A 20,580-nucleotide genomic window follows, 5' to 3' on the forward strand; every position below is an offset into this window, starting at 1 on the left:
GAAATGACCAGTCATCCGTCTCTTCACTGTGGAGTCTGCCTGCAGCCATCAATCTTGTAGCCCAGCACGGCAGCTCCTTTGGCTTAGTTTGGCTCAACGTTAGATGAACAAAGGGAAATGAAAGCTGAGCAGGGGGAAGGAGAGAAGAGCAACTATTCTGTATTTCACTTTGTTTTCCCTTTGCATGGCTCTCTCTCCCTCTTCCCCATCATCATCTATTTTCACTGTGTTTTGTAAGGTGTGGAAAGGACCCAGAACATACATTTTCAGTATCTTAGGATTTTACAGGATTTCTCTGTTAGTGGAGAGGAGAAAGGAGAGAGGTATTGAAAAGGCATAATTCAAGGCCCAGAGCTTCCATTTTTCAGACTTTTCTGTGGCAGTTTTCAGAGCAAGCCTGCCATAGTTCAGCTGCAGTAGGCAAAGTGAAGGAATAGAATAGCTTTTCTCCATCTTGCTGTTTTTTTCCCTTCTTCTTCCTGATTCCTTCCTCGATGCCACTTTAGTGTTTTCAGGTGCGTACTTCATCTCTCCATTCATGTTCTATTCAAAAAGCAATCAACAGAGCCACATGATGGGGCTTTCTGGAGAAAGGTATGTACTGATTTCTAGAGCCGTGATGGCAGCTCCTGTCAGCAATTGCAAGCTCACTTGAGTCAAGTCTGCTTGATGCAACAGTGCTGGGGCTGTGCAGGCTTTGCACAAGCTGCCTGAGCTCATCCTGCACCTGTGGTTCCTACTGTGAAACTGAAGGCCATGCCAATACCTTTGTTGCAGTTGATATGCAGCCCATCAGGATAAAAACCATTCAGATGTGTGTGATTGTACACTTAGAATCATAGAATGGTTTAGGTTGGAAAGGACCTTGAAGATCATTGAGTTCTACCCCCCCTGCCATAGGCAGGGACACCTCTCACCAGACTAGGTTGTCTAAGGCCACGTCCAGCCTGGCCTTGAACACCTCCAGGGATGGGGCCTCAACAACCTCTCTGGGCAACCTGTTCCAGTGCCTTACCACCCTCCAAGTGAAAAACTTCTTCCTAATGTTCAATCTGAACCTGCCCTCTTCCAGTTTAAAGCCATTCCCCCTCGTCCTATCACTAGATGCCCTAGTAAAATGTCCTTCCCCAGCTCTCCTGTAGGCCCCCTTTAGGTACTGGAAGGCCGCAATAAGATCTCCCTGGAGCCTTCTCTTCTCCAGGCTGAACAGCCCCAACTCTTTCAGCCTCTCCTCATAGGAGAGGTGCTCCAGCCCTCAGATCATCCTCATGGCTCTCCTCTGGACACGCTCCAGATTAACTGATTTCAGCACTGAACTCAGATGGGCCAGTTTTTGCCTGAAATACTCAAATTTGATGTACTTTGAGTCGGGCTGGAAGCAAAAGAGGTGTGAGAATTCACTACCTGCTGGACTCCTACAGCTAGGGTCTGTTTTTTTCCACAGTGAGCTGTAATGCGGTTGCTTATTCTGTTTTCCCCTAAAATTCTTGACTCTGGATATCATAGCAGAACACTTTTGGCTTATTTTGTAGAAGGCTTATTTAGAGATAGCATTGTTCCCCTTAGCACTGCCCCACTATGGTGTTTGACTGATGTATTTTAAAAAAGTGTGATTGCATTTACTTTTTAATTTTCCTGGATGACCTCAATGATATAAGCATCAGGTCTGAGAGAGCCAGTCTCTGTTGCAGAACTGTGGTTGGAGATTTCTCTCTCCCAATTTTTACTGTAGGCAAAGAACTGAGATCTCCCAGGCATACGCAAAGCTTATTAGGAGGTTCAAGGCCCAACTAAGCACTGAGATGGAGCAAGGGAACTCTGTAAAAGCAGATATTGGACATAGAGATGTCTGAGGAATCTTTACCTGCTTTCAACCTGAATGTGCCATCTGGAGTGAATAGACTTATGCCAAGATGGGGAAAATTTATACCATCATGGGTTTAAAGAGCTGCTTTGCAGTTTGTGCTGAGTGGTTTTTTTGGTTTTTTGTTTTTTGTTTTTTTTTTTTTTTTCTTTTTACCATAAACCTAAAGCATAAGCCCTCAAGGAAAACATTTGTTTAGTGAAAACCAGTTTCTCTTCCCCTACACCTTGCATGAGCAGGCTTTACAAGTGGACACAAGACCTTTCTGAGGGGGGATATTCAGGGAATTCTTTTTCCTTACAAAATAGATAGCATCCTTTTCCAACCAGCATTTAATTGTGCTCCTTTTGAATGAATGGTCATATTTTCTGCCACTACCAATTTTGCCTCCCTGCAGATTTTGAAAAAGACAAATCTTGTTCATGTTGTCATGAGACAGCCTACCCCAGATGGCACATCTGTGTCTTGGGATGCCCTCTGGCTGGCCTGTTGGCAGGCATTCCCGTGACTTTGAAGGTCACCCTGTTTACACCTTGCCTCCCCCCCCCCCCCCCCATTCAGAGTCTTGCTGAGCCTGCAGGCTGGGCTTCACCATCTGCATTTTCTCTGGTGCCATTAATCTTCCTGTTTACCATTCTGTTATTAATTCTAGAGTTCACCTTTTTGTCTAAACGCTTTATAGGCCTCTTGGAATTTCTTGCCTTTTTGTGGCAAGAGATCTGAGCATTTCAGTAGATGATTTGCTTTGTTCTTTCCCATTTCTGAAAGGATACCTATGCCATTTCTGAAAGGATCTCATGCCATTCTTCTATTACAAGGCTTCCCTCTTATAATAACATTTTTCAATTATATAGCTTCATCTGTCAGATGCATCTTACTGTGTGAGTAAATATTATCCTCGTTCCTTGGAATTTGTGAATTGGCCAGTGAAATCTGGTATCTGTGGAAACAGTCTTGCTTTTTCAGTGTTTTTCTTGGCTGGAAAAAAAATGTGTTTAAACCTGGCTTTGTGAGAAGCTGTAAGAACACCTTGCATATTTGGTGCCTGAATGCCTATGAATATTAAACAAGCCCTACCAAACCCCAGAGGATAGATGAAGACTATCTCCATTTGACAGATGATGGAAAAGGAGAGGGAACCTTTGTTGGAGTTTGGCCCAAGATCACATGGTGAGACAGCAGCGATGCTAAGGGCAGCGTCTAAGATGCTTGTTCCCTATCCCATCCTAAAATCATTGCCACTTTGCAGTGGCCTTTCTGTTCTTCAGTGGTTTATGCAGGTTTGGTATTTACTGAGCCAGGGATGCTGAACCAGCTCTGCTTGGCATGGCTGACTTCTGCGGACACCATGCCATGCAAATGTGGCTATGCTGCTTCCCAGGCCTGCCTGGCTTGCAGAGCACTGTCTTCCTGCAAGTGGGAAATTTGCAGACAGAGATGCAGGATCGGGACCAGGACACCTGTATTCTCACTAAGCAGTGCTAATAAGCCCTGCTGCATCCTTGCTGATGCCTTCAGAGCTGACTGGGTGTCTCTGCTTGCTCCCCAGTGCTTTGGGTTTTAGAAGGGCCTCATTAAATGGAGTTGCTCCATCATATGGGCATGTGGAGCCAGCCAGAACTGAGCACTGCATTCAAGCAAATAACCCCCCTCAGTCCAGAGCATGAGAAGGCACAGAGCAGGCTCCCAAGAATCATTGCAGGACTCAGATTGGCTTTGGCAGGTTTATCAGCTCTGGCTTAGTGCCGGCTCTGCTAGGCCCGGACTGAATTAATTGGGATGCTTGTGCACTGCAGTTGAGAGATAACTGCATTACAGAGATTTATCTGTTACTAAAGGTATCCCCTCCACTGTCCTCGATAAGGAAGAGGAGAAGCTATGCAGAATCTCACAGAATTTGCAGCAAGGTTACAGCGTGGCTGATTTTAAGTGTGGTTTATGTATGGGTTTGCATTCAGTATGAGTGGTTTTATTCAGTGCTGTCACATATGGAAATAGTACAGGTGATTTCAGTGGAAGTCCGCTCCCTGTTACCATTTGCAGAGTGCGCAGCGTGGGGGTGACTGGCCTGGCTGTGTGCTGTGGGGGTGACTGGTGTTTGCCGATAGCTGTCTGGTTATTGGACAATAATCAGATTCTGGTTCTTCTGATGGGTCAAAAGGCCCATCCATCTGTGTGAGCGTATCTATAAGACCACTTGCAGATAGGTAGGCCAAGTTATTCTTTTTACTCCAAACAGGCCAGAAGCTTTGTTAGGGTCATGCAAAGCCCGAAGGAATAGACTTTGGACTCAGGATTTTTCTCTAAATTGTAGCAGTTACCCAGCCAGCCTCTGACCCTCCAAGTTGCCTACAGTGTTGCCTGATAACTGCAAAAGTCCTGGTGCAATGTGAGCCCATCTAGAACACAAATGCAAAAGTGACCAGAACACAAATGAGTGCTAGAATATTGTTATTGAATGGAGATATTCCTTCATGATTTGAGCCCTGAGGGTAGTTACCTGATCCAGCATTTAGCCTGATATTGTAATTTGGCAATCTTTGAGAAGCAGGTACAGTATATTATATGTGACAATGATTTATATCTGTGCTGAGAAATAAATCTGTAAAGAACTTCCAAGAGACAACCGACAGGAGGGCTGTTTGGTTTTTTTTTTATTATTATTGAGAGATGTTATGGAAGCATTCTAATCTGCCAAAGAAATACAGCTGCTTGTAAAGTCCACATTTTGATGATGGGTTAAACTAAACAATGCTTAACCTTATGTTTGAGGGCCTCTGCTATTTTCTGCATCCTTATTTTTCCCTGCTGTTGTGTTGTAGCCTCCTGGGGTATATTTTAGCTAGGGCCTGATAGGAGCTTTCTGTTGGATCCTGGTCTTAAAATTCAAAGTTGTCTTCTGATATTTCTGCAGTTTACGCCCTGGCTGAAAAGTGAGAGTGTACAGTCGTCCCCTCCCCCCCACACCTCCATCTTAGCTTCCTTTGCCTTCTTCCAACTCTTCACTTTCTCCCTCTGCCCTCTGCTCCCCCCCAACCTCCCCATGAGACTAGCAGCTTTGCAGGAAGAGGTGCTAAGGAGACATTGGGATTTTCCAGTCTCCCAGTGCTCCCTAAAGCAAACCTCAGTAGTGCCAAAAACTTGTAATAAGTGTTTACTAAGATTCATTTTGGGGCGTTATAGGATCCCAGGGCTCCAGCCTGGAAAGGAGTTTCCCCTTAATGGCAGATAGTCCTCCAAACTATTCTTTCCACACAAAACAGTTTGTTTCTGAGGAAACAGATACTCTCTTATTTTTAAGTAATCTTGCTTCTAAAACTGGTTTGTCATTCTCTTTGACTGGATTCTTGTTCTCACCATGGCCCTGTTTACCTCAAAAGTGCAATAAAATACATGAGGTTTGAGGGTGGAATTGGTGAGGGAGACACAGAGTTACTGGAGTAGCCTTACTATCTCCAGTATGGCCGTGGCTTTATTGTGTCTGGCTTGGATTAAAAATAAAGTGAATTTGATGTTTACTAGTCTCTAGGGACATTTGTTTGGCTTTATGGACTCATTGTGAGAGTCTGTGTTATCAGTAGTCTAGTCTCAGGGGAGTCCCAGGGCTGGGCTGGCAGGAGGTCCTGTGGACCAGGGTTGGAGAGGATCTTAAGTGTAGAACTGACACTGACAAGTTTGCTACAGATGGGTGCTGAATTGCAGTAGCGTTGGGAGAACAGACTGGGTCAGCAGGGACTGTGGAAGGTCAGGATTAAAGCATAACAGCAGTAACATGAGCATCTGCCCCCAGGATAGCAGGAGATGGGGCCGTGAAAGAAGGGGTTTGAAGATCCAGATCTCCAGGAGGAGTGAAGAGCCATACTGCGCTGTGCTGGCAGAGGCATGCCTGTGAAAAAAGCTTGCATAGCCTTACTTTCAATATACCTGGTTCTGGTCACTGCTGTGAATGCATCTATTCCGAGGAAGGTAACAAATCACTGTACTGGCCATGAATGTAACAAGCAAGCAAGCAAACAAGCTAAGAAGAGTCTGGTTGTGTGCGCACAGAAAAGCTACAAAATCCAGTTATTCATTCACGTAAGGCATTGTCTCCTCTTTCTTTCTTAAGGGATTCCATCCCCCCTACCCCCACCCTTTGCACTCTAACACTATATTTGTGCCTTGGAGATGTGGAGATGAGCATATGATGGATGGATGGATGCTGCTTGTCTGGGTTTTTCACCACCATTTCCCCTGGGGCACTCTGTCTGCTGGCAGAGAGCACCATCCCAAAAGATGGTATCTCTTGCAAACTCGACAGCTAACAGACAGCTTCTCTCTCTGCATATTTCCCCAAAGAAGAGCAGGCTTAATCTGGTTTTTATATGGCATATTTCATTATAATCTTTTTGACTTCCCATGTTCCCAATACGCCATCATAAATAAAACGCTGGGGGTGGGAACAGCAGAGATGCTGAGGCTTCACACTCTTGTGACACTGATAGATTCTCATTTTAAACTGTCATGGGATTTAATTGCTTGCTGAGCCACTGCACTGCACTTTCAGACACATCCTGCCACATCCTCTTAATGAGCTTAGTGGCTGCATTCGCTCAGCAGTAGTTCTGTTTGCTGTGAATTAGGTGGCCTTTTTAGACCACCTACATGATTTTAAAGAGGTAGTGGTTGTTAAGGTAATATCCTTGGATTTATCCATCTTAAACAGCACTTCATGGACTCTTAATATATAGTTTCCTCTGGCACTTTTTATGTTCCAAAAAAACAGCACCAAGAAACAAAAATGCAAGGATCTATGTGTGCAAAGTCAGTGTTTGTCTAAGAGGGTTTTTGGAAGCCGGATTGCTTTGGTTTGCATAGTAGCTGTCTCTGGCGTGATAGATCATGCTGGAACTCACCCAATAAGTATCTCTGTTCCCAATTAGAACTGGAAATGGAGCTGCTTACGAGTGCACAGAGATGATGGCTTGGGTGGCAGCTGCTACTGTGGAGATGGAAATGATCCATTGTAAAACAAATACATTGCACTGTATAGAAAAAGGGATGGTTGTTTTTAATTTATGTTTCAAAGAGAGGCAGAAAAGTTGCTTGGCTCCCAATGCGTAGTAAACCAAATGTAGCACATTTAAGGACAGGAATTTGCAGCTATTTTGGTGAATCAGAACTTGGAAAAGCCCACCATTTTGTAGGATTTGTGAAAATGTGCTGCTTTTGGAGGCAACAGTTCAATAGAAAACAGATATGCAATGATGCTGGCATGGGTGCTTGTTCAGATTCTACCACCGTGGTTTAAGGACCTTGATAAATAGAGAGGTTGCTGCACTGAGCTGGTAAGCAGAAATAACCTTGTTAGTTTAATCACTATGAAAGGGACTCTGCCAAGTTAAGAAACATAAATTTTAATTCACATATTTGAATTATAATATATGCACAATATTTAGCTGTGACACCAATAATACTGTGGCTTATTAAAACAGGAAGAATTCTTAAATAACATTTTATTTTTCATTGGTGATTTTTGTTGATTTGACACTTCTGTTTTGTATGGTTCTGACTATTTCCTGTAGCTCCTACACTAACCAGGTGCTATTGCATTTGCAATACTAATCAAAGGGAAATTTATCCACAAACCTTCTTAAAATTTTTATATAAAAGAGTAAGCTTTTAGTTATAGTGATTTTACTAGTAGTTATTACTTGTAATAAAGATTATGTTCTCTGAAATTGCAATGTCTGAAGAAGAGTTTGTGATACAAACTACGAGTTACAATAGAAAGAATTTAGAACAATTAGTGGGTAGCAAATGTTATTACCTATACTTAAAAAGGATTTGGATGTGATTCAAGGATTTAAAGACCCATAAATTCTACATGAACATTTGAGAAATTGATTGAAACGGTAATTAGGTATAAGCAGTAAAGCACCTGGGAAATGATGATATAGGTGATTCTAACTGACTACTCTTTTATTTCCTAGCAAGGAAAAGCACGTCTCGGTACTTTCTTAAAATTCTTTACATGATAGGTAAAGAACTAATAGATGAGGTGGTTGACAATTTGCTTACACTTTCTGAAGCTTTGGTATGTAGTAGGCCTCCAAAGAGAAACAAAGCATTGTCTTGGATCAACACTTTTAGAATAAAAGATGAAACAAAGAACAAAATGAAACAAAGAACTTTCGTTACCGAAAAAGGCTAACGGTGCGTCAAGGTTTGGTGTTTGGTCCAGTGTTGTGTAATTGTGTTGTTTGTGTTGTGTTGTTGTTGTGTTATAGTAATGAACAAGCTGGAGAGAGGGTGTACCTTGTAAACTACCAACAATTGCACATAGTACAAAGTTATTTAGAACCATTGTGGCCAGGGAAGTCTGTGTGGGCCTCCTTGGGTAGATGGGAATGTGCTTGGTGAATGGGCAGTGGGATGGACATTGTCACCTGTGTGTTGAAAGTATTACTTACAGGAAGTTATTGGTCCTGTTACAAAGTCCCTAATTCTGCTTAGTATGCAGCTTGGACACCACAGGACACTGCCTGAGGGGTAATATAAAGAATATTGTAATGCATTTGTTTAAATGGGGGATGTGGCTTCATCTGAAAATATCAGGCGCAGTATTGGTCCATCTTGGGAAGATTCTTGAAGAATAACAGGGAGTTCAGAGAGGTCTGACAAGACAAAGCCATATGGAAAACTTCCCACAGCAGAGTAATAGAAAAGATGGTGATTGTTTATCTTCAAAAGGAGAGGAATAAAAAGAAATAACAAAAAAGTTTGGTCTTTCAAACCATAGTTTAACTGTTGAACTCACTCAGGTGGGAAAAAATTGAGGGCAAAAGCGTATCAAAATTCAGAAAGGGCTGGGCTATTCTGTGCATTTCCAGAAGAGCCAGGTTTAGTATAAGTGGAAGTTATACTGCATTTATCCCTCAGGATTGACCTGTTAGAGATCAGGATGAAATCTAGTATTAGGGTAGATTATTTTCTTTGCATTTCTCTCCTGACAGACATACTTTCTTCTGCAGCATCTGATATGAATGCATAGTATAGCACAATAAATATCAAAGCAAACAGAGGGAAGTTTGGGGTCACAGCTTTATTTCTCAAGCCAAGAAGACTCTTTCTTTGGCTTTGTTTGAAGCTTCAGACATTGGCTGGTGCCTTCATAAGCAGAACAGTGGGTGAAACAGGCCTCACTTTGCTTCTGTACAGCAGTTCCCGTGCTCTGGGGGTTTCTTTAGGTTAACTGAACCACCATTTAGATTTTTGGAGACTTTTATCTCTGAGGATTCAAAAAGTGGTTTGGAAACATAATTTCTTGTCTTCGTTATTGTATCCTTTACAGACTAGCCATCTTCCAGGAAGGACTGAATTCATTACGAAGATTGAATTCCTTACTGAGAGGTTGTCTTTGGACCTTTGTAGGTTTTTATACTGTAAACTTTACATTCCAGATAAGATAGCGTCTGTCATTTCCCACTTTCTAGAGCTCCTTAGGAATGAAAACGGACTCCTAGAAGCTACCAGTGGAAAATAAAATGAAGGAGTTGAATAGCAGTAAGCTTAGAGGGCAGATGGGAGGCAGCTGCCGTGTGTTTCTTTTCACTGGATTTTCAGCTTGCTAACTTAACTTCTTGGTGACTTAATCTCCCCATCAGTAAACTGGGAATAAAAGTATTACCTCACACTGCCTTGTCAGTGGGATGTTAAATTTAATAATTAAAATATGCTCTACAAGTTTTGGATGAAAAGTCTCCTGGAGTGTTGCGGGTGGGAAGTAGCAGAACCACACAAACCAAACACGCCTATTGAAGACAGCTGACGGTTTCTGACCTTCAAGCCTACCTTTCCCTCTGACTTCATGTTCAATATCTCTGGAACAAACAGGAAGCAGTTTTACTTTCATGTGTATGTTTTACTTATCCCTCACCCCTTCCTTGCTCATTCCCTTTTTCTAATGTGTTTGTTTGCTGAGTGTGTCGGTATCCAGAGACAGACATAGCTTGTCACAGTGAAGACATGTTTGTTTCCTATGCCCTTGAGCTTGCTTGAAGCTGCTTCTCCTGCTGCGTGTATGATGACCCCTCAGGTTTTGCAGTCCCACAAGGTTCTAAATACAAAGCAAATGACCTTTTGCACCTAAGCACAGGACTTTGAAACCAAGCCAAGCCCACAGCCAGAGATTATTATGGAGGTTCTTTAGTGGCTTTAGATTCAAGTGTTGGGATTTGCACACAAATCAAGTCTAAAATCCCTTCTTTCTATTGAAATGTCTGGATTTAGCATCCAGAGGGAGGTACTAGGAGTTCATACAGGGAAATTTAATCTGTATGATTCTCTGTTGACTTCTCTGTCTTTTTTATAGCTCAAGTAAAGGAGAAGTTGGGGAAGGTGGCATAATGGGGTGTGTGTGCAGAGCTTAATGCTGAAAACAGAGGTCTGATTGAATAGACCTCCTTCTGATGAGAAGGGGGATCAATTCACTGTTGACCCCGTCCCATTGTGTGGGTTGTCCTGGGAGTTTCCTTTGAAAGTCCCAGTGGTTTGGGTTTTCTGCATGGTTTGTACTCAGCCTTTCCCTCCATGAATAGAATAGCTTTTGCTGGAATTTTTGCTGGATTTTCTGTGGTTATTGGCTGAGCAATGCTCTCTCACTTCAGAAGACTCGAGCAAGCATGTTGTGGAAGCACTGATCAGGGACCCTGAATCATTTGCTGGCTTAGAGTTTTTCTTATATAGAATAAACATGTTCCTGGGACACAACTGCCCCCAAGAAACAGATTATACTTTACTGTCACAGGTAGAAGTGTTCATTCATTATTTGGATTGCAGGAGTGATTTGGGGCTTTATAAACACATGAATTTCTGCCATGCAGAGTTTACAAGTCATGGTGATAGAAAGGCAGGGAGCTTCAGGCAAACTGGGGAACACACACAGTCCTAAAAGATAAGAAGTGGACAGAGCTATGAAATAAGGACACCAGATGCTGATTTGTGAGCATTGGTCCTGTACCTTTTTACTTTATAAATCTGTTGGCCTAGAGGAAGGAATTAATTTTAGAAGTGAAGGAGTACTTGAGAAATCCACACCTGGCAATGTCAGGTAAAAGAGATGTTCAGGATGTCTCCCTGCCGTGGGGTTGCTCTGAATGAACTCCTGCACGAGTAGGGTGGAGGCCAGGATCTACAAGGAAAACTGAATTTTTCCTTAGGTGTATTTTAACGTCATGCTAAAATGAACATGCTGTATTTGCCTGCCTGCTGCACAGCCTTATAATCTAGTTGCAGCATTCGAAAGGGGAATAAATCTCTGTTCCTTCAGTTGTATGGCAAGTTGCATGGCAAGCTTCCTCATAAACCCACACTGTCTTTTGGAGTCCCATGCCCCAGGCCTGCCCTGGACCAGCCTTTGGCTCTTCCAGAAGTGGCTGGAGGTCGCCTTGTTTTAAGAGCTGGATTTTGCACTCATAGCTGTGCTGACTGGTCTTCCTTCATTGGTGTAGGCCCGTTTAGAACAAACTGAAGATTTTATCTATTCAATATTAAATGAAAATTCAAGACACACCCCCTTGTTCAGTTTAAGTTCTCAGCATCACCCCACACACTAGCTTACTGCTTCCCCTCATGTGAAACGTGCCCTGGTGTAGGAGAATGCTGGTTGAAGCTGTGCTGTATAAACTGTGCCAGATACTAAATTGCATTAAACTACTTTCTACTTCAGGAGATCATATCTTCATATTTGTTATTTCAGTATCTTAGAAAGCCCTGGTTTTGTTCTTTATTTGAAGCATAGGAAGTTTACATAAAGGAAAAGGATTTCTTCCCCCATTTATTTCCTTCTGATACAGTATGTCCAGTCTTTTTTTCCTGTAAGCAGACACAACAGCTGAAAAGATTCCAGGTTTTCAGTAAGATAGAAATGATTCCTATATGGGGATCCTTAGCGGTTAAAAGAAGAACTTGAAGAACTCTCCTTCAAGATAGAAATGAGCTTGAAAGTCTGTCAGTCTTCTGCTTGTCATCTCTGTCCTGCTTGTTAGCTGTCTGGGGGAGACGCATATAGTCAGTGTGTTTTGTTTTTCAGAAGTTGATCTGCCTCTGAAAAAAGATGGGTTTACATCAGAAAGTACAACTCTGGAAGCCTTGCTGCGTGGAGAGGGAATAGAGAAAAAAGCGGACACTAAAGAGGAAGACACTATACAAGAAATCCAGGTAAAGGAAAGCCCCATGCCCTGACAGCAGGGCTGGATTTTACAATTTGTCTCTAAGCTTAGCAGATTTTGTCCTGTGACAGAACAGTGCATCTGTTGATAGTTGTGTCATTCTACTGTCAAAATGTTATCAAACCATTGTGCTACACTGTAATGCTCAAAATGAACTTGGGATCTCGCACACTTCTCCTGTCACAAGAATCTCGGTCATTTAGCTGTGTTCTGCACAGCTCCCGTGTTGGAATTTGTTTTGCAGCACCATGAGATGATTACATATAAAACTGACAAGCAGAGATGGGTCCCAACCATAAACTGAATTTTAGTGCCTCATATTTAAAATGAATTTGGACATGGATTTGAAGTTGGATTCACAGCTGCTAACAAATGTGTGTCGTTGCCTTGCCTGTCTTTTCTTATACTGAGAAGCCTTCAGGAAGTATACAAGCAAAATAAATAATTAAAAATATTCTAATGCTTATTATCTCAGTTATTATTAGTGACGCATGTATGAGAAACGTTGCCTTTTCACATGCGTTATGGTTTGGAAGTTATTTGAATGTTATATGACAACATTCCATTTCATCCTTTAACAATTAAAAGTAGAAACACATTTGTGGGTCTTTTGTAGAAGGAATTCAGCTAATATAAAGAGTTCTTATATAAGGGCATGTAACTTCATAAAGACATGTTCAATTGCTAGGAAAGTGGGCCTTTCCTAGAGGAGGAGCAGCAGCACATCTTTGATGATGCTAAAAAACCATTGTGCTATGAGCCTATCAGTGATTTTTAGCAAGAGCCATTGGCAGTGTGTCAAACTTGGTAATCTTGGCTGAGATACAACATATTGCATCTATACCTAAAACAAGTAAAAATGCCCCATGATGAATTAAATGAGCATAGGCATCAAATCTATACGCTTGGAGCTCAGTCCTACTGGTCTATTTGCTAGAAATTTCACACACACGAGGGCAGAAAAATTCGGTTTCCCATTCCCAGTTATACAGGTAAAGGAGCACCGTGAAAGAGGAAGAATTCCATGCTCATGGAGCGGGGAAAAGCTCAGCATGAGGCCCCCTCTGTGTTTCCTTCTTCAATAGTGTATCTGGGTCTATTAAGCTGAAAGCCCTAAAGCTGTGCTTCCAAGCTCACAAGAAGTCATGGTGCAGCATCCTTATGAGATCAACAAGTGCCTTTGGATGTTGCTGTGTGATCTGAGCTCCCAAATTATCCCCAGCAGCAGTCCAAGGAAAGAGACTTCAGAGATGATGGAACTGACGCAAGTGTGGGCATTGCAGAGCAGGGAGGGAGTGCAAAAGTATACAAAAAGTTTTCAGCTAAACTGCTGTAGCTGTGACCTGTCACCTGGATGCAGGTTTCACGAGAACAGTATGCAAAAGGCACGTCTTGTTGTTTCTTATGCAAGCACAGCTTATCTGGATTCAGTCTATACAAAAAATGGTTGCCGAAGCCTTTACTTTTACTAGCCGGCTTTCAGTGTGTACGTCAGCACCTGGCAGCTGGACTGTACCAGGTCAAAATCATAATCAGTGCCTTTTATCCATATCACAAATAAGAGAATGCAAATCTCTCTTTTGTTCCTTTGCATGCTCTTTTGTGCTGTAACTTGAAAGGGCCCAGCCTCAGTGGTGGTGAGATTGAGCAGGTGGGATAGAGATAGTTGTAGTTGTCACCTCAGTCCCAGCCACTTACCACCCTCAAGCTCACAGTATCTGTCAGAAGACGACTTGGTGCTTAGCTGCACTGAAGTATATTGGGCTAGGAAACTGTTTTAGAAAGGCAGAATAGGAAAAGAGAAGTTACTTTGCTAAAAAGGGCAGGGATCTGCTGTACAGTTGGTATTTAACAGCGTTGAGGATTTTGCCCTACAATAAATTGGTATTGAATGTGTATCTCCATCGTTTGCAGGAGAAGGCCTAGAATAGCCTTTTGACCACGCAACAGACAGGCTATGCCCCTTCTACCAAGAATTAAAGCCATAATCCAAATTCACATTTCGTTACTTATTATTTCTTTCTTAAATTGTTGCTGTAATTTTAAATGAAAAAACTGGTTTGTAATATTTCTCTTAACTGCTCTTGTGTAGCATTATTGTTGTAAGCTAGCTCCTTTCCCTCCCACATACGGTATAGTTGCAGCCTTCTCTTTTTTTGGAGATACTTTAAGATATGAAGCACTGTGAAAATATAAACTCATATCAGTAAGGCTGCAGATTTTCTTACGTAGCACTAGTCTATTCATGTGCAACATTTTCTGAGTGCTTCAGTTTTCTAAAATGCAGTCAATTAATGTATGCAATTGCATGAATTTTGGAGAAACATTTTATGTATGTAGAACTGGAACTTGCTTAACTTTTTCACCCTCTAGTATTTAGTACTCTAGTATTATGTGAACTTATATTTCATGATGATCTGACCTCATTAATAGCCTCCTGAGATTTAAAAATAAAAGGAGCAAAAACCAGATGAAGAATTGATCCTCTACCATGTTCTAAAAGTTGTTTGTACTTTTTAAAAGGGACACTGTCCAACATTAGTCTTAAAAATTTAGCTGATAAATTAAGAATAAATTTGTATAGTTAGGCTTCCAAATACAGGATTTATTTAAAGTGAAATTTCTGTTGTATTCTTTTCCACAAATTCGGAATTCAGTGCTTGAGGTAGGTAGGAAGGAACGAAAGCAACTGTGTTTTGCTCCTGTTCTCCCTCTGCTGGCTCTCAAATATCTGTTAAGTAGAAATTATAGGGAAGGCACAAATACAGTAAAAGACTGAAAGTGCTCCCCATCAGTTTAAAGTCACTGATTTGAATCTGCATCATGGGTGCATGTTGTAATTTAAATGAATGGTGACATGGCAAAGATAAGTTAGTGATTCCAGATTAGTCCCTTATGAAATGACACCACACCATGAATGGCAGGAATGGCTGGGGTCCATTTCTGTATTTCTAGCAGGCATGCCAAGGGTTGAGGCGATTTCAATGGGACTTCTTTCCACATTAGTGCTGTGATGGTTTGTCTTGCCTTTGTCTGTCTGATGTCTGACTTGTGCATGTTTTCAGGGCAGCCAGCCTGTGTTTGATTTTACAGAGGTTACATTTCAAAAGATCAAGATAAAAGGATTGAAATTCCCTCACCTGGACCATCTCACTGTTATGTGAGATGATGAATTACTGTTCCTATTAAATAATTAATTGAAGGAACTATTGCTATCGCTCCTATTAAGTTCAATGAGAGCTGTACTTCCACAGCATTCTCATGCAGCAAGACCCCTGCTTCCAGATCGCGGAGTTGTGGTGTAAGCCCTGAAAGATGTTACTTGCTGGATCCACTAAACATGCTGGAATATATGGGGGAATTTTCTCTATTTTTGCTAAACAAAGTAAATTCTGAGCTGCCAAGGAGAAAAACACTGATTCCTGTCTTCTTAAAGTGCATTCTCAACATCAGAGGAAAACAAAACAATTTAAGGTGCAAGAAACCAAAATAAAAAAATCATGCAAACAATTTCCCAGACAGGGCCTGCAGTTATGCATACTAATACTTGTGTTGTCGTGGGATATCGGCGCTCAGTGATGCCACTGTTATTTCTTAGGAACCTTTTTTTCGTAGTTGACTGATATCAGTGGTATTTTTTAATAAGAACTCTCTGGAGAACTGAGGGTGGAAGGGAAAGCAAATTTTGCTTTTGCAGAAAGAAGTAGGGGTTTTGGGATCTGATCTGGCATTATATCATTAATCAACTGTAATTTAATAACCCACAGTCTCTGTGGTAAACAGCAGCAGTTGGTTGTATGTGTCATCTTCTTTTCTTCTAACCATTTCTGTTTATTGTTCAACCACAGAGGGTTTTAGAAAATGATGAAAATGCAGATGAAGTGAATGAGGAAGAGGACTTGGAAGAAGATATTCCAAAACGAAAGAACAGGCCTAGAGGACGGGTAGGTAGAAACTTTACTGGAATGGAAAGGAAGGAAGCAAACCTCTGCTTTCTAGTGTATATTTGTCATATATGTTGTATATGCAAATTGTATATTCATGGATATATGATAGTGATAATTACACTGTAGGTAATTTTCAATTATATGGTTGAAGATTTTTAAATATTTTTTCAGTTTATTTTTGTGAATTACCAAGAAAAAAGACTCTTGAGAGTAAAAATTTGGGGTAAATATAGTGTTGTGTTTACAATTGTAATGTAAACTGTAATAATTATGATGTCATCCTGCTATTACAATGCTCTTACTTTAAAACAACATTTACTAATTACAGAAAAGCAACAAATTCAGTCATGACAGTAAAAGAAAATAATTAATAAAAGTAACGAACTGTGTTAATACATTTTGCAGCTTTCTCCAAGGTAGCACGTTGTGGCTGACACTGGCCCTCTTGAGCCCACGGCAAATCTTCCATTTGCTTCAAATGGGCATTATTTTATCTGTAGGGGAGTCTGTGTCCCTTCTCTTACCTAAGATGTCTTTTCACAATTTCAGCAGGGCACCAGTTAAGTAACGAGGCCAACATTTTAAAACTTGGAATCAATGTTTTCAATTGTGGCCCCTTCAGCTAGGCATCTAAATAATCGTGAACACAATTCTCAGAAGTTTCGAGCGTTTTCATCTCTCTTTGGCTCCAGCAGATGCTAGTGGCACAGGAGCTCTAGAAGTACCTTTTGATGTGTTTGTAGGAGTCAAGCAAGAAGGGCCACATTTTAGACCAAATGAGTAGGATATAATAGCTTTTGAATAAGAGAGAGACATGAAACCACATTGAATACTTGCAATGTACTTATGCATCAGACCCTCTCTTTTGGTTTCTTCTGTTGTTGTGTTGTTTCAGTTTTCTGCTCCCCTTTATTTTGGAGCTTAAGTCCTTTAATATAAGATCAAAGCACTTTAATAATTGGATAAGTATATATTTCACCTTCCTTATTCTCAAAATCACCTGAACCAGTTTCTTTCTTTCTTTCTTTCTTAGCCAAAGACCCCCACCTGGAAAAAAATTTTCCAGAAAAATGTAAGTTTCAGAAAATTTGTATGAACCAGTAACCAAAACCAGGAGTTAGAATCGATACATGCACACAAGCTTGACTGTAGTGATCAACTAATATTCCAGGCTAACAACTCTTTTCTAATAAGTTGCTCTCACATAAATTGCGCATGCTGGTTAGGGTGAGTGAAAGAGTGAATAGCTAAAAGAAATATACTGCTCAGGAGAAGGGAATTTGCTATATTCGTATATCCCAGGCCTGCCCAAACAAAGTCCTGAAGTAAATGTTACGTGCAAATTTTTACTCCCCTGTTCAGGAAACTGTTTCAGAATAGCTCTATTACTTTTTCTCTGCTATTGTGGGGAAAGGAGTTAGAGGGTACTAGATGTCCCATTCATTTTGAAGCATAAATTTACGTCTTATTTTCTGCCCTAGAACCGGCCCCCTATTAAGTACAGGAGCAGCAGGATCTCTTGCTTTTTTCTTGCAACTAACTCCTGCTCTGCTAGTGCCCTGGCTTCATTCAGTGCAAAAAAAGAGAAGTCTGAAGAGTGCCAAATACTTTGAGCAATTTTCATTTTTATATGATGGCATCAATAACCAAAGCAAAATGTGGTATAAATTAGGATTTCAAAATTAGGGCCAGATTCCCTAGCTGTTGAAAACTGGTAAGCCTGAATTGCAGCCTGAATTGCGTCTGGTCACGAGTGTTTTGCCACTCCTCAAGCAGCCCTTTTCTAATGTGAGCCTGACCCAGTATAGGGAATCGGGACCAAGGATTTGAAATTAGGGGACAAGAATCCGGGGCAGCACTTTGTTTCTGGGAAGGAGTTGCTTAGGGTATTTTTAGAGGGCAGAAGAGGGGAAGGACATGCATAGGAAACTAGATACTGCAGAGTGTGGCCTTTGGGGATTCAGAGAAGAAGTGAGGAGGGCTGACAGCATCGATGCAGGATTAATGCGACAGAATTTCTGGTCTGGACTTTCCAAAATGCACGTGCCCCTTCCTTTCCCTACAGCATGATTTTATTTTTAATCCTGGATTCTCCATCTGTCCCTCTGGCTACTCTCTCTGGCTGCTTCAGGGCTGCTTCAAGGCTGCTGTGCCATGGCTTCCAGGCCTCACATGTCAAGTCTCGTAGTCTTTGCTGCATCCCATCAGGAGAATGAAGGCAGTCGTGGATGACTGAATTCAGCAGACTGGAGTGCTGACAGCAAGCACGGGGCACTCAATTTAGTGCCTCTGGGGCAGCTGCCTGGTTTACTACCCCCTCAAGGCTAGCCCTGAAATGGTGGGAGCATTAGGAAGGACACTGAAGGCCAAAGAGATGGATTTACAGAAGGAGCTTTTTAGTATCTTTGCTGGACAAGGAGAATGTGGTAGGAGCTGGGAAGGATAGTTTTTCAGGAGATAGGAGAGGAATGCAGCTGCACCTGTACAGATTGTCTGCTTGTCAGCTGAATATCCCATGGGACAATTTCAAAGGCACTAAAGACATTTAGGAACCCAAGTCTCATTGAAAGTCATTGACTTGAAAAATCTCCCCCTGTGTGTTCAGTGCATGAAAAAGTATATCTGACGTGCGGTCATGACATGAATGCTGTACCCTTGTGTTTCTGTAGAGAATGGTTTGAAGGGAAACAGCTGGCTGTAAGACTAGCGAAACTCTGAGCAACAGACCTTAAATTACCATCCTGTTCTGAAAGGTGCCTATGTAAAAATAGTACCCTCTTACTCAACAGATCCATTCTCGCTATGTAAACAGAGTCAGACCTACTGACTGGTGACAAAAATAAGACTTTACAGCTTTTTCACAGCCCTGAAAAGCCAATGCAGCTGGTAGGATAGGTATCAGCAGAAACATTTATTAAAGGTCAATCACTTGTCTCTAAGAAGACTCTCTGATGAGCTGAGGGTTGTATAGGAGCTGCCATGGACCGAAATTCAGCTTGCAGCACATTTTACAGTAGTGAGGGAAGAAAGGAATGAGCCTGGGATTGATTTCATAGCCCAGAGGGGGTTTACAGAGCTGGCAGTCAGAGACAAAATATTGCAGACTAGTAAGATGATTTTATGTGATATGGTCAGTAAAGTAGGTTCCACCAAACAATTGTTGCTGAGGCCTTTTCCAGGGTGAAACTGCTTTTCAGTTCACCCTTACAAATCTCACTCTGCACATGTGTGCTGATCTGCACAGAGGTCTTTGCAGAAGGCAGAGCTATACTTGTCATACCTAATAGTATTTAGCCCATCCAGACAGCTGCAAATCCATGTCTTTCCTTCAGGACTGTGTTAAGAATTAGACCCAAGCAATCCTAGGGAAATAATCTGTGAAGTTTTTATAAATCCCAGTTTTGACAGACTGTGGCAAGCCAGTGTAAAACTGTTCCTTGTTCCTTCTCTTTAGATGTCCAATGGAACGCAGCTTGAATAGTGCTAGTTCAGTCCCAAATCCATAGAAGAGGGACAGAGCTCATATAACCCCTTTGTGTCTAGGGCCCTAATATTATCAGAATTTCTACATCTTCTTCAGCTTTACTTGATGAAGCTCTGTCCCTTTCTTATTTTCACATGCAAAAGCTCAAAGGATTTGAGTCAGGCAACCTTGTCTAGGGTGAGAAACATCAACAGTTTAATAAGAGGAGCAGCAGAAACAATTTTGTTGCTTTTACCCAGGAACAGAGTAGCTGGCAGAATTAATAAAGGGCTATCTAGCAATCCACCGGCAGATCACTTCCTCAAATGAAGATCAGGTCTAAAATTAGTGTCATCTACAGACTGTACAGTAGTGAACGTGAAAGAATTGGAGGCCTTGGCTCAGTTCCCAGTTCCATGTCCCAGCCGCCACCATTGGACAGATATCAACTGTCCCCTTGTTGGCATCTCAGCTGAGAAGGGTCAGGACCAAGTAGCTTTGATGCTGAATTCCACTCTTACCCCTGGAGTCCAGGAGAGAGCAGCCTGTGCTGTGGAGAAACAGAGCTTTTCAGTTACCAGGGCTGCCAACTTGGTCTGTTGTAGGAACACAGAACTGCAGAGAGACCTTTCTGGGTAATTCCTGTTCTCTGTTATTGTAGGTAGCCATGTTACCTAATCCTTTCCACTAACTGACCAAGGCTCCATTTTGTAATTAGCCATGGTATCTTTGTCCCAAAGGCCATTTCAAAACATTGCTTTTCAGCTAGAAAACAATTCAAAACAAAACAAACAAGCCTGCATTTGAAAATATTAAAAGAAATAATTTTACCTGTTTTATTTTGGACCTGTTTGCTGGCTGATTTGATGGTTATATTTATCCTTTAACACCTGTTCATCTATTCATTCATTCATATTCAGTTAAGCAAGGTATTTGAATGTCTTCAGAAATGAAAGTGTGAAGATAGTCAACTGAATATGTGCTGGCAGTGACCTGCTGCTATGGATGAACAGTTTGGCTTGTCTGTGGAGGGGATCTCCAAGGTCCATTAACATAGCGCATGTCTTAGGAGATGAAGGGTCAAGCCCACCCTTG

The 20,580-nt window shown here is 41.6% G+C and overlaps 1 protein-coding gene across 3 annotated transcripts in view; it reads left to right on the forward strand.

Moving 5' to 3' along the window:
* DPF3 (double PHD fingers 3) overlaps positions 1 to 20,580 on the forward strand; it is a gene marked incomplete at both ends in the record, with an annotated part of 164,595 nt that overhangs the window by 90,247 nt on the left and 53,768 nt on the right. For 2 of the 3 annotated variants that reach the window (XM_082485083.1, XM_082485084.1), the window contains 2 exons: positions 11,937 to 12,064; positions 15,924 to 16,019. In XM_082485083.1, coding sequence (XP_082341209.1) covers positions 11,937 to 12,064; positions 15,924 to 16,019 — 224 coding nt within the window. Of the gene's footprint in view, positions 1 to 9,197; positions 9,307 to 11,936; positions 12,065 to 15,923; positions 16,020 to 17,055; positions 17,095 to 20,580 lie in introns of all 3 variants that reach the window. The other variant, XM_082485082.1, reaches the window with a different exon arrangement.

This window comes from Vanellus vanellus (genome assembly GCF_965231255.1).
Source record: "Vanellus vanellus genome assembly, chromosome: 6".
Classification (NCBI taxonomy): Eukaryota; Metazoa; Chordata; class Aves; order Charadriiformes; family Charadriidae; genus Vanellus; species Vanellus vanellus.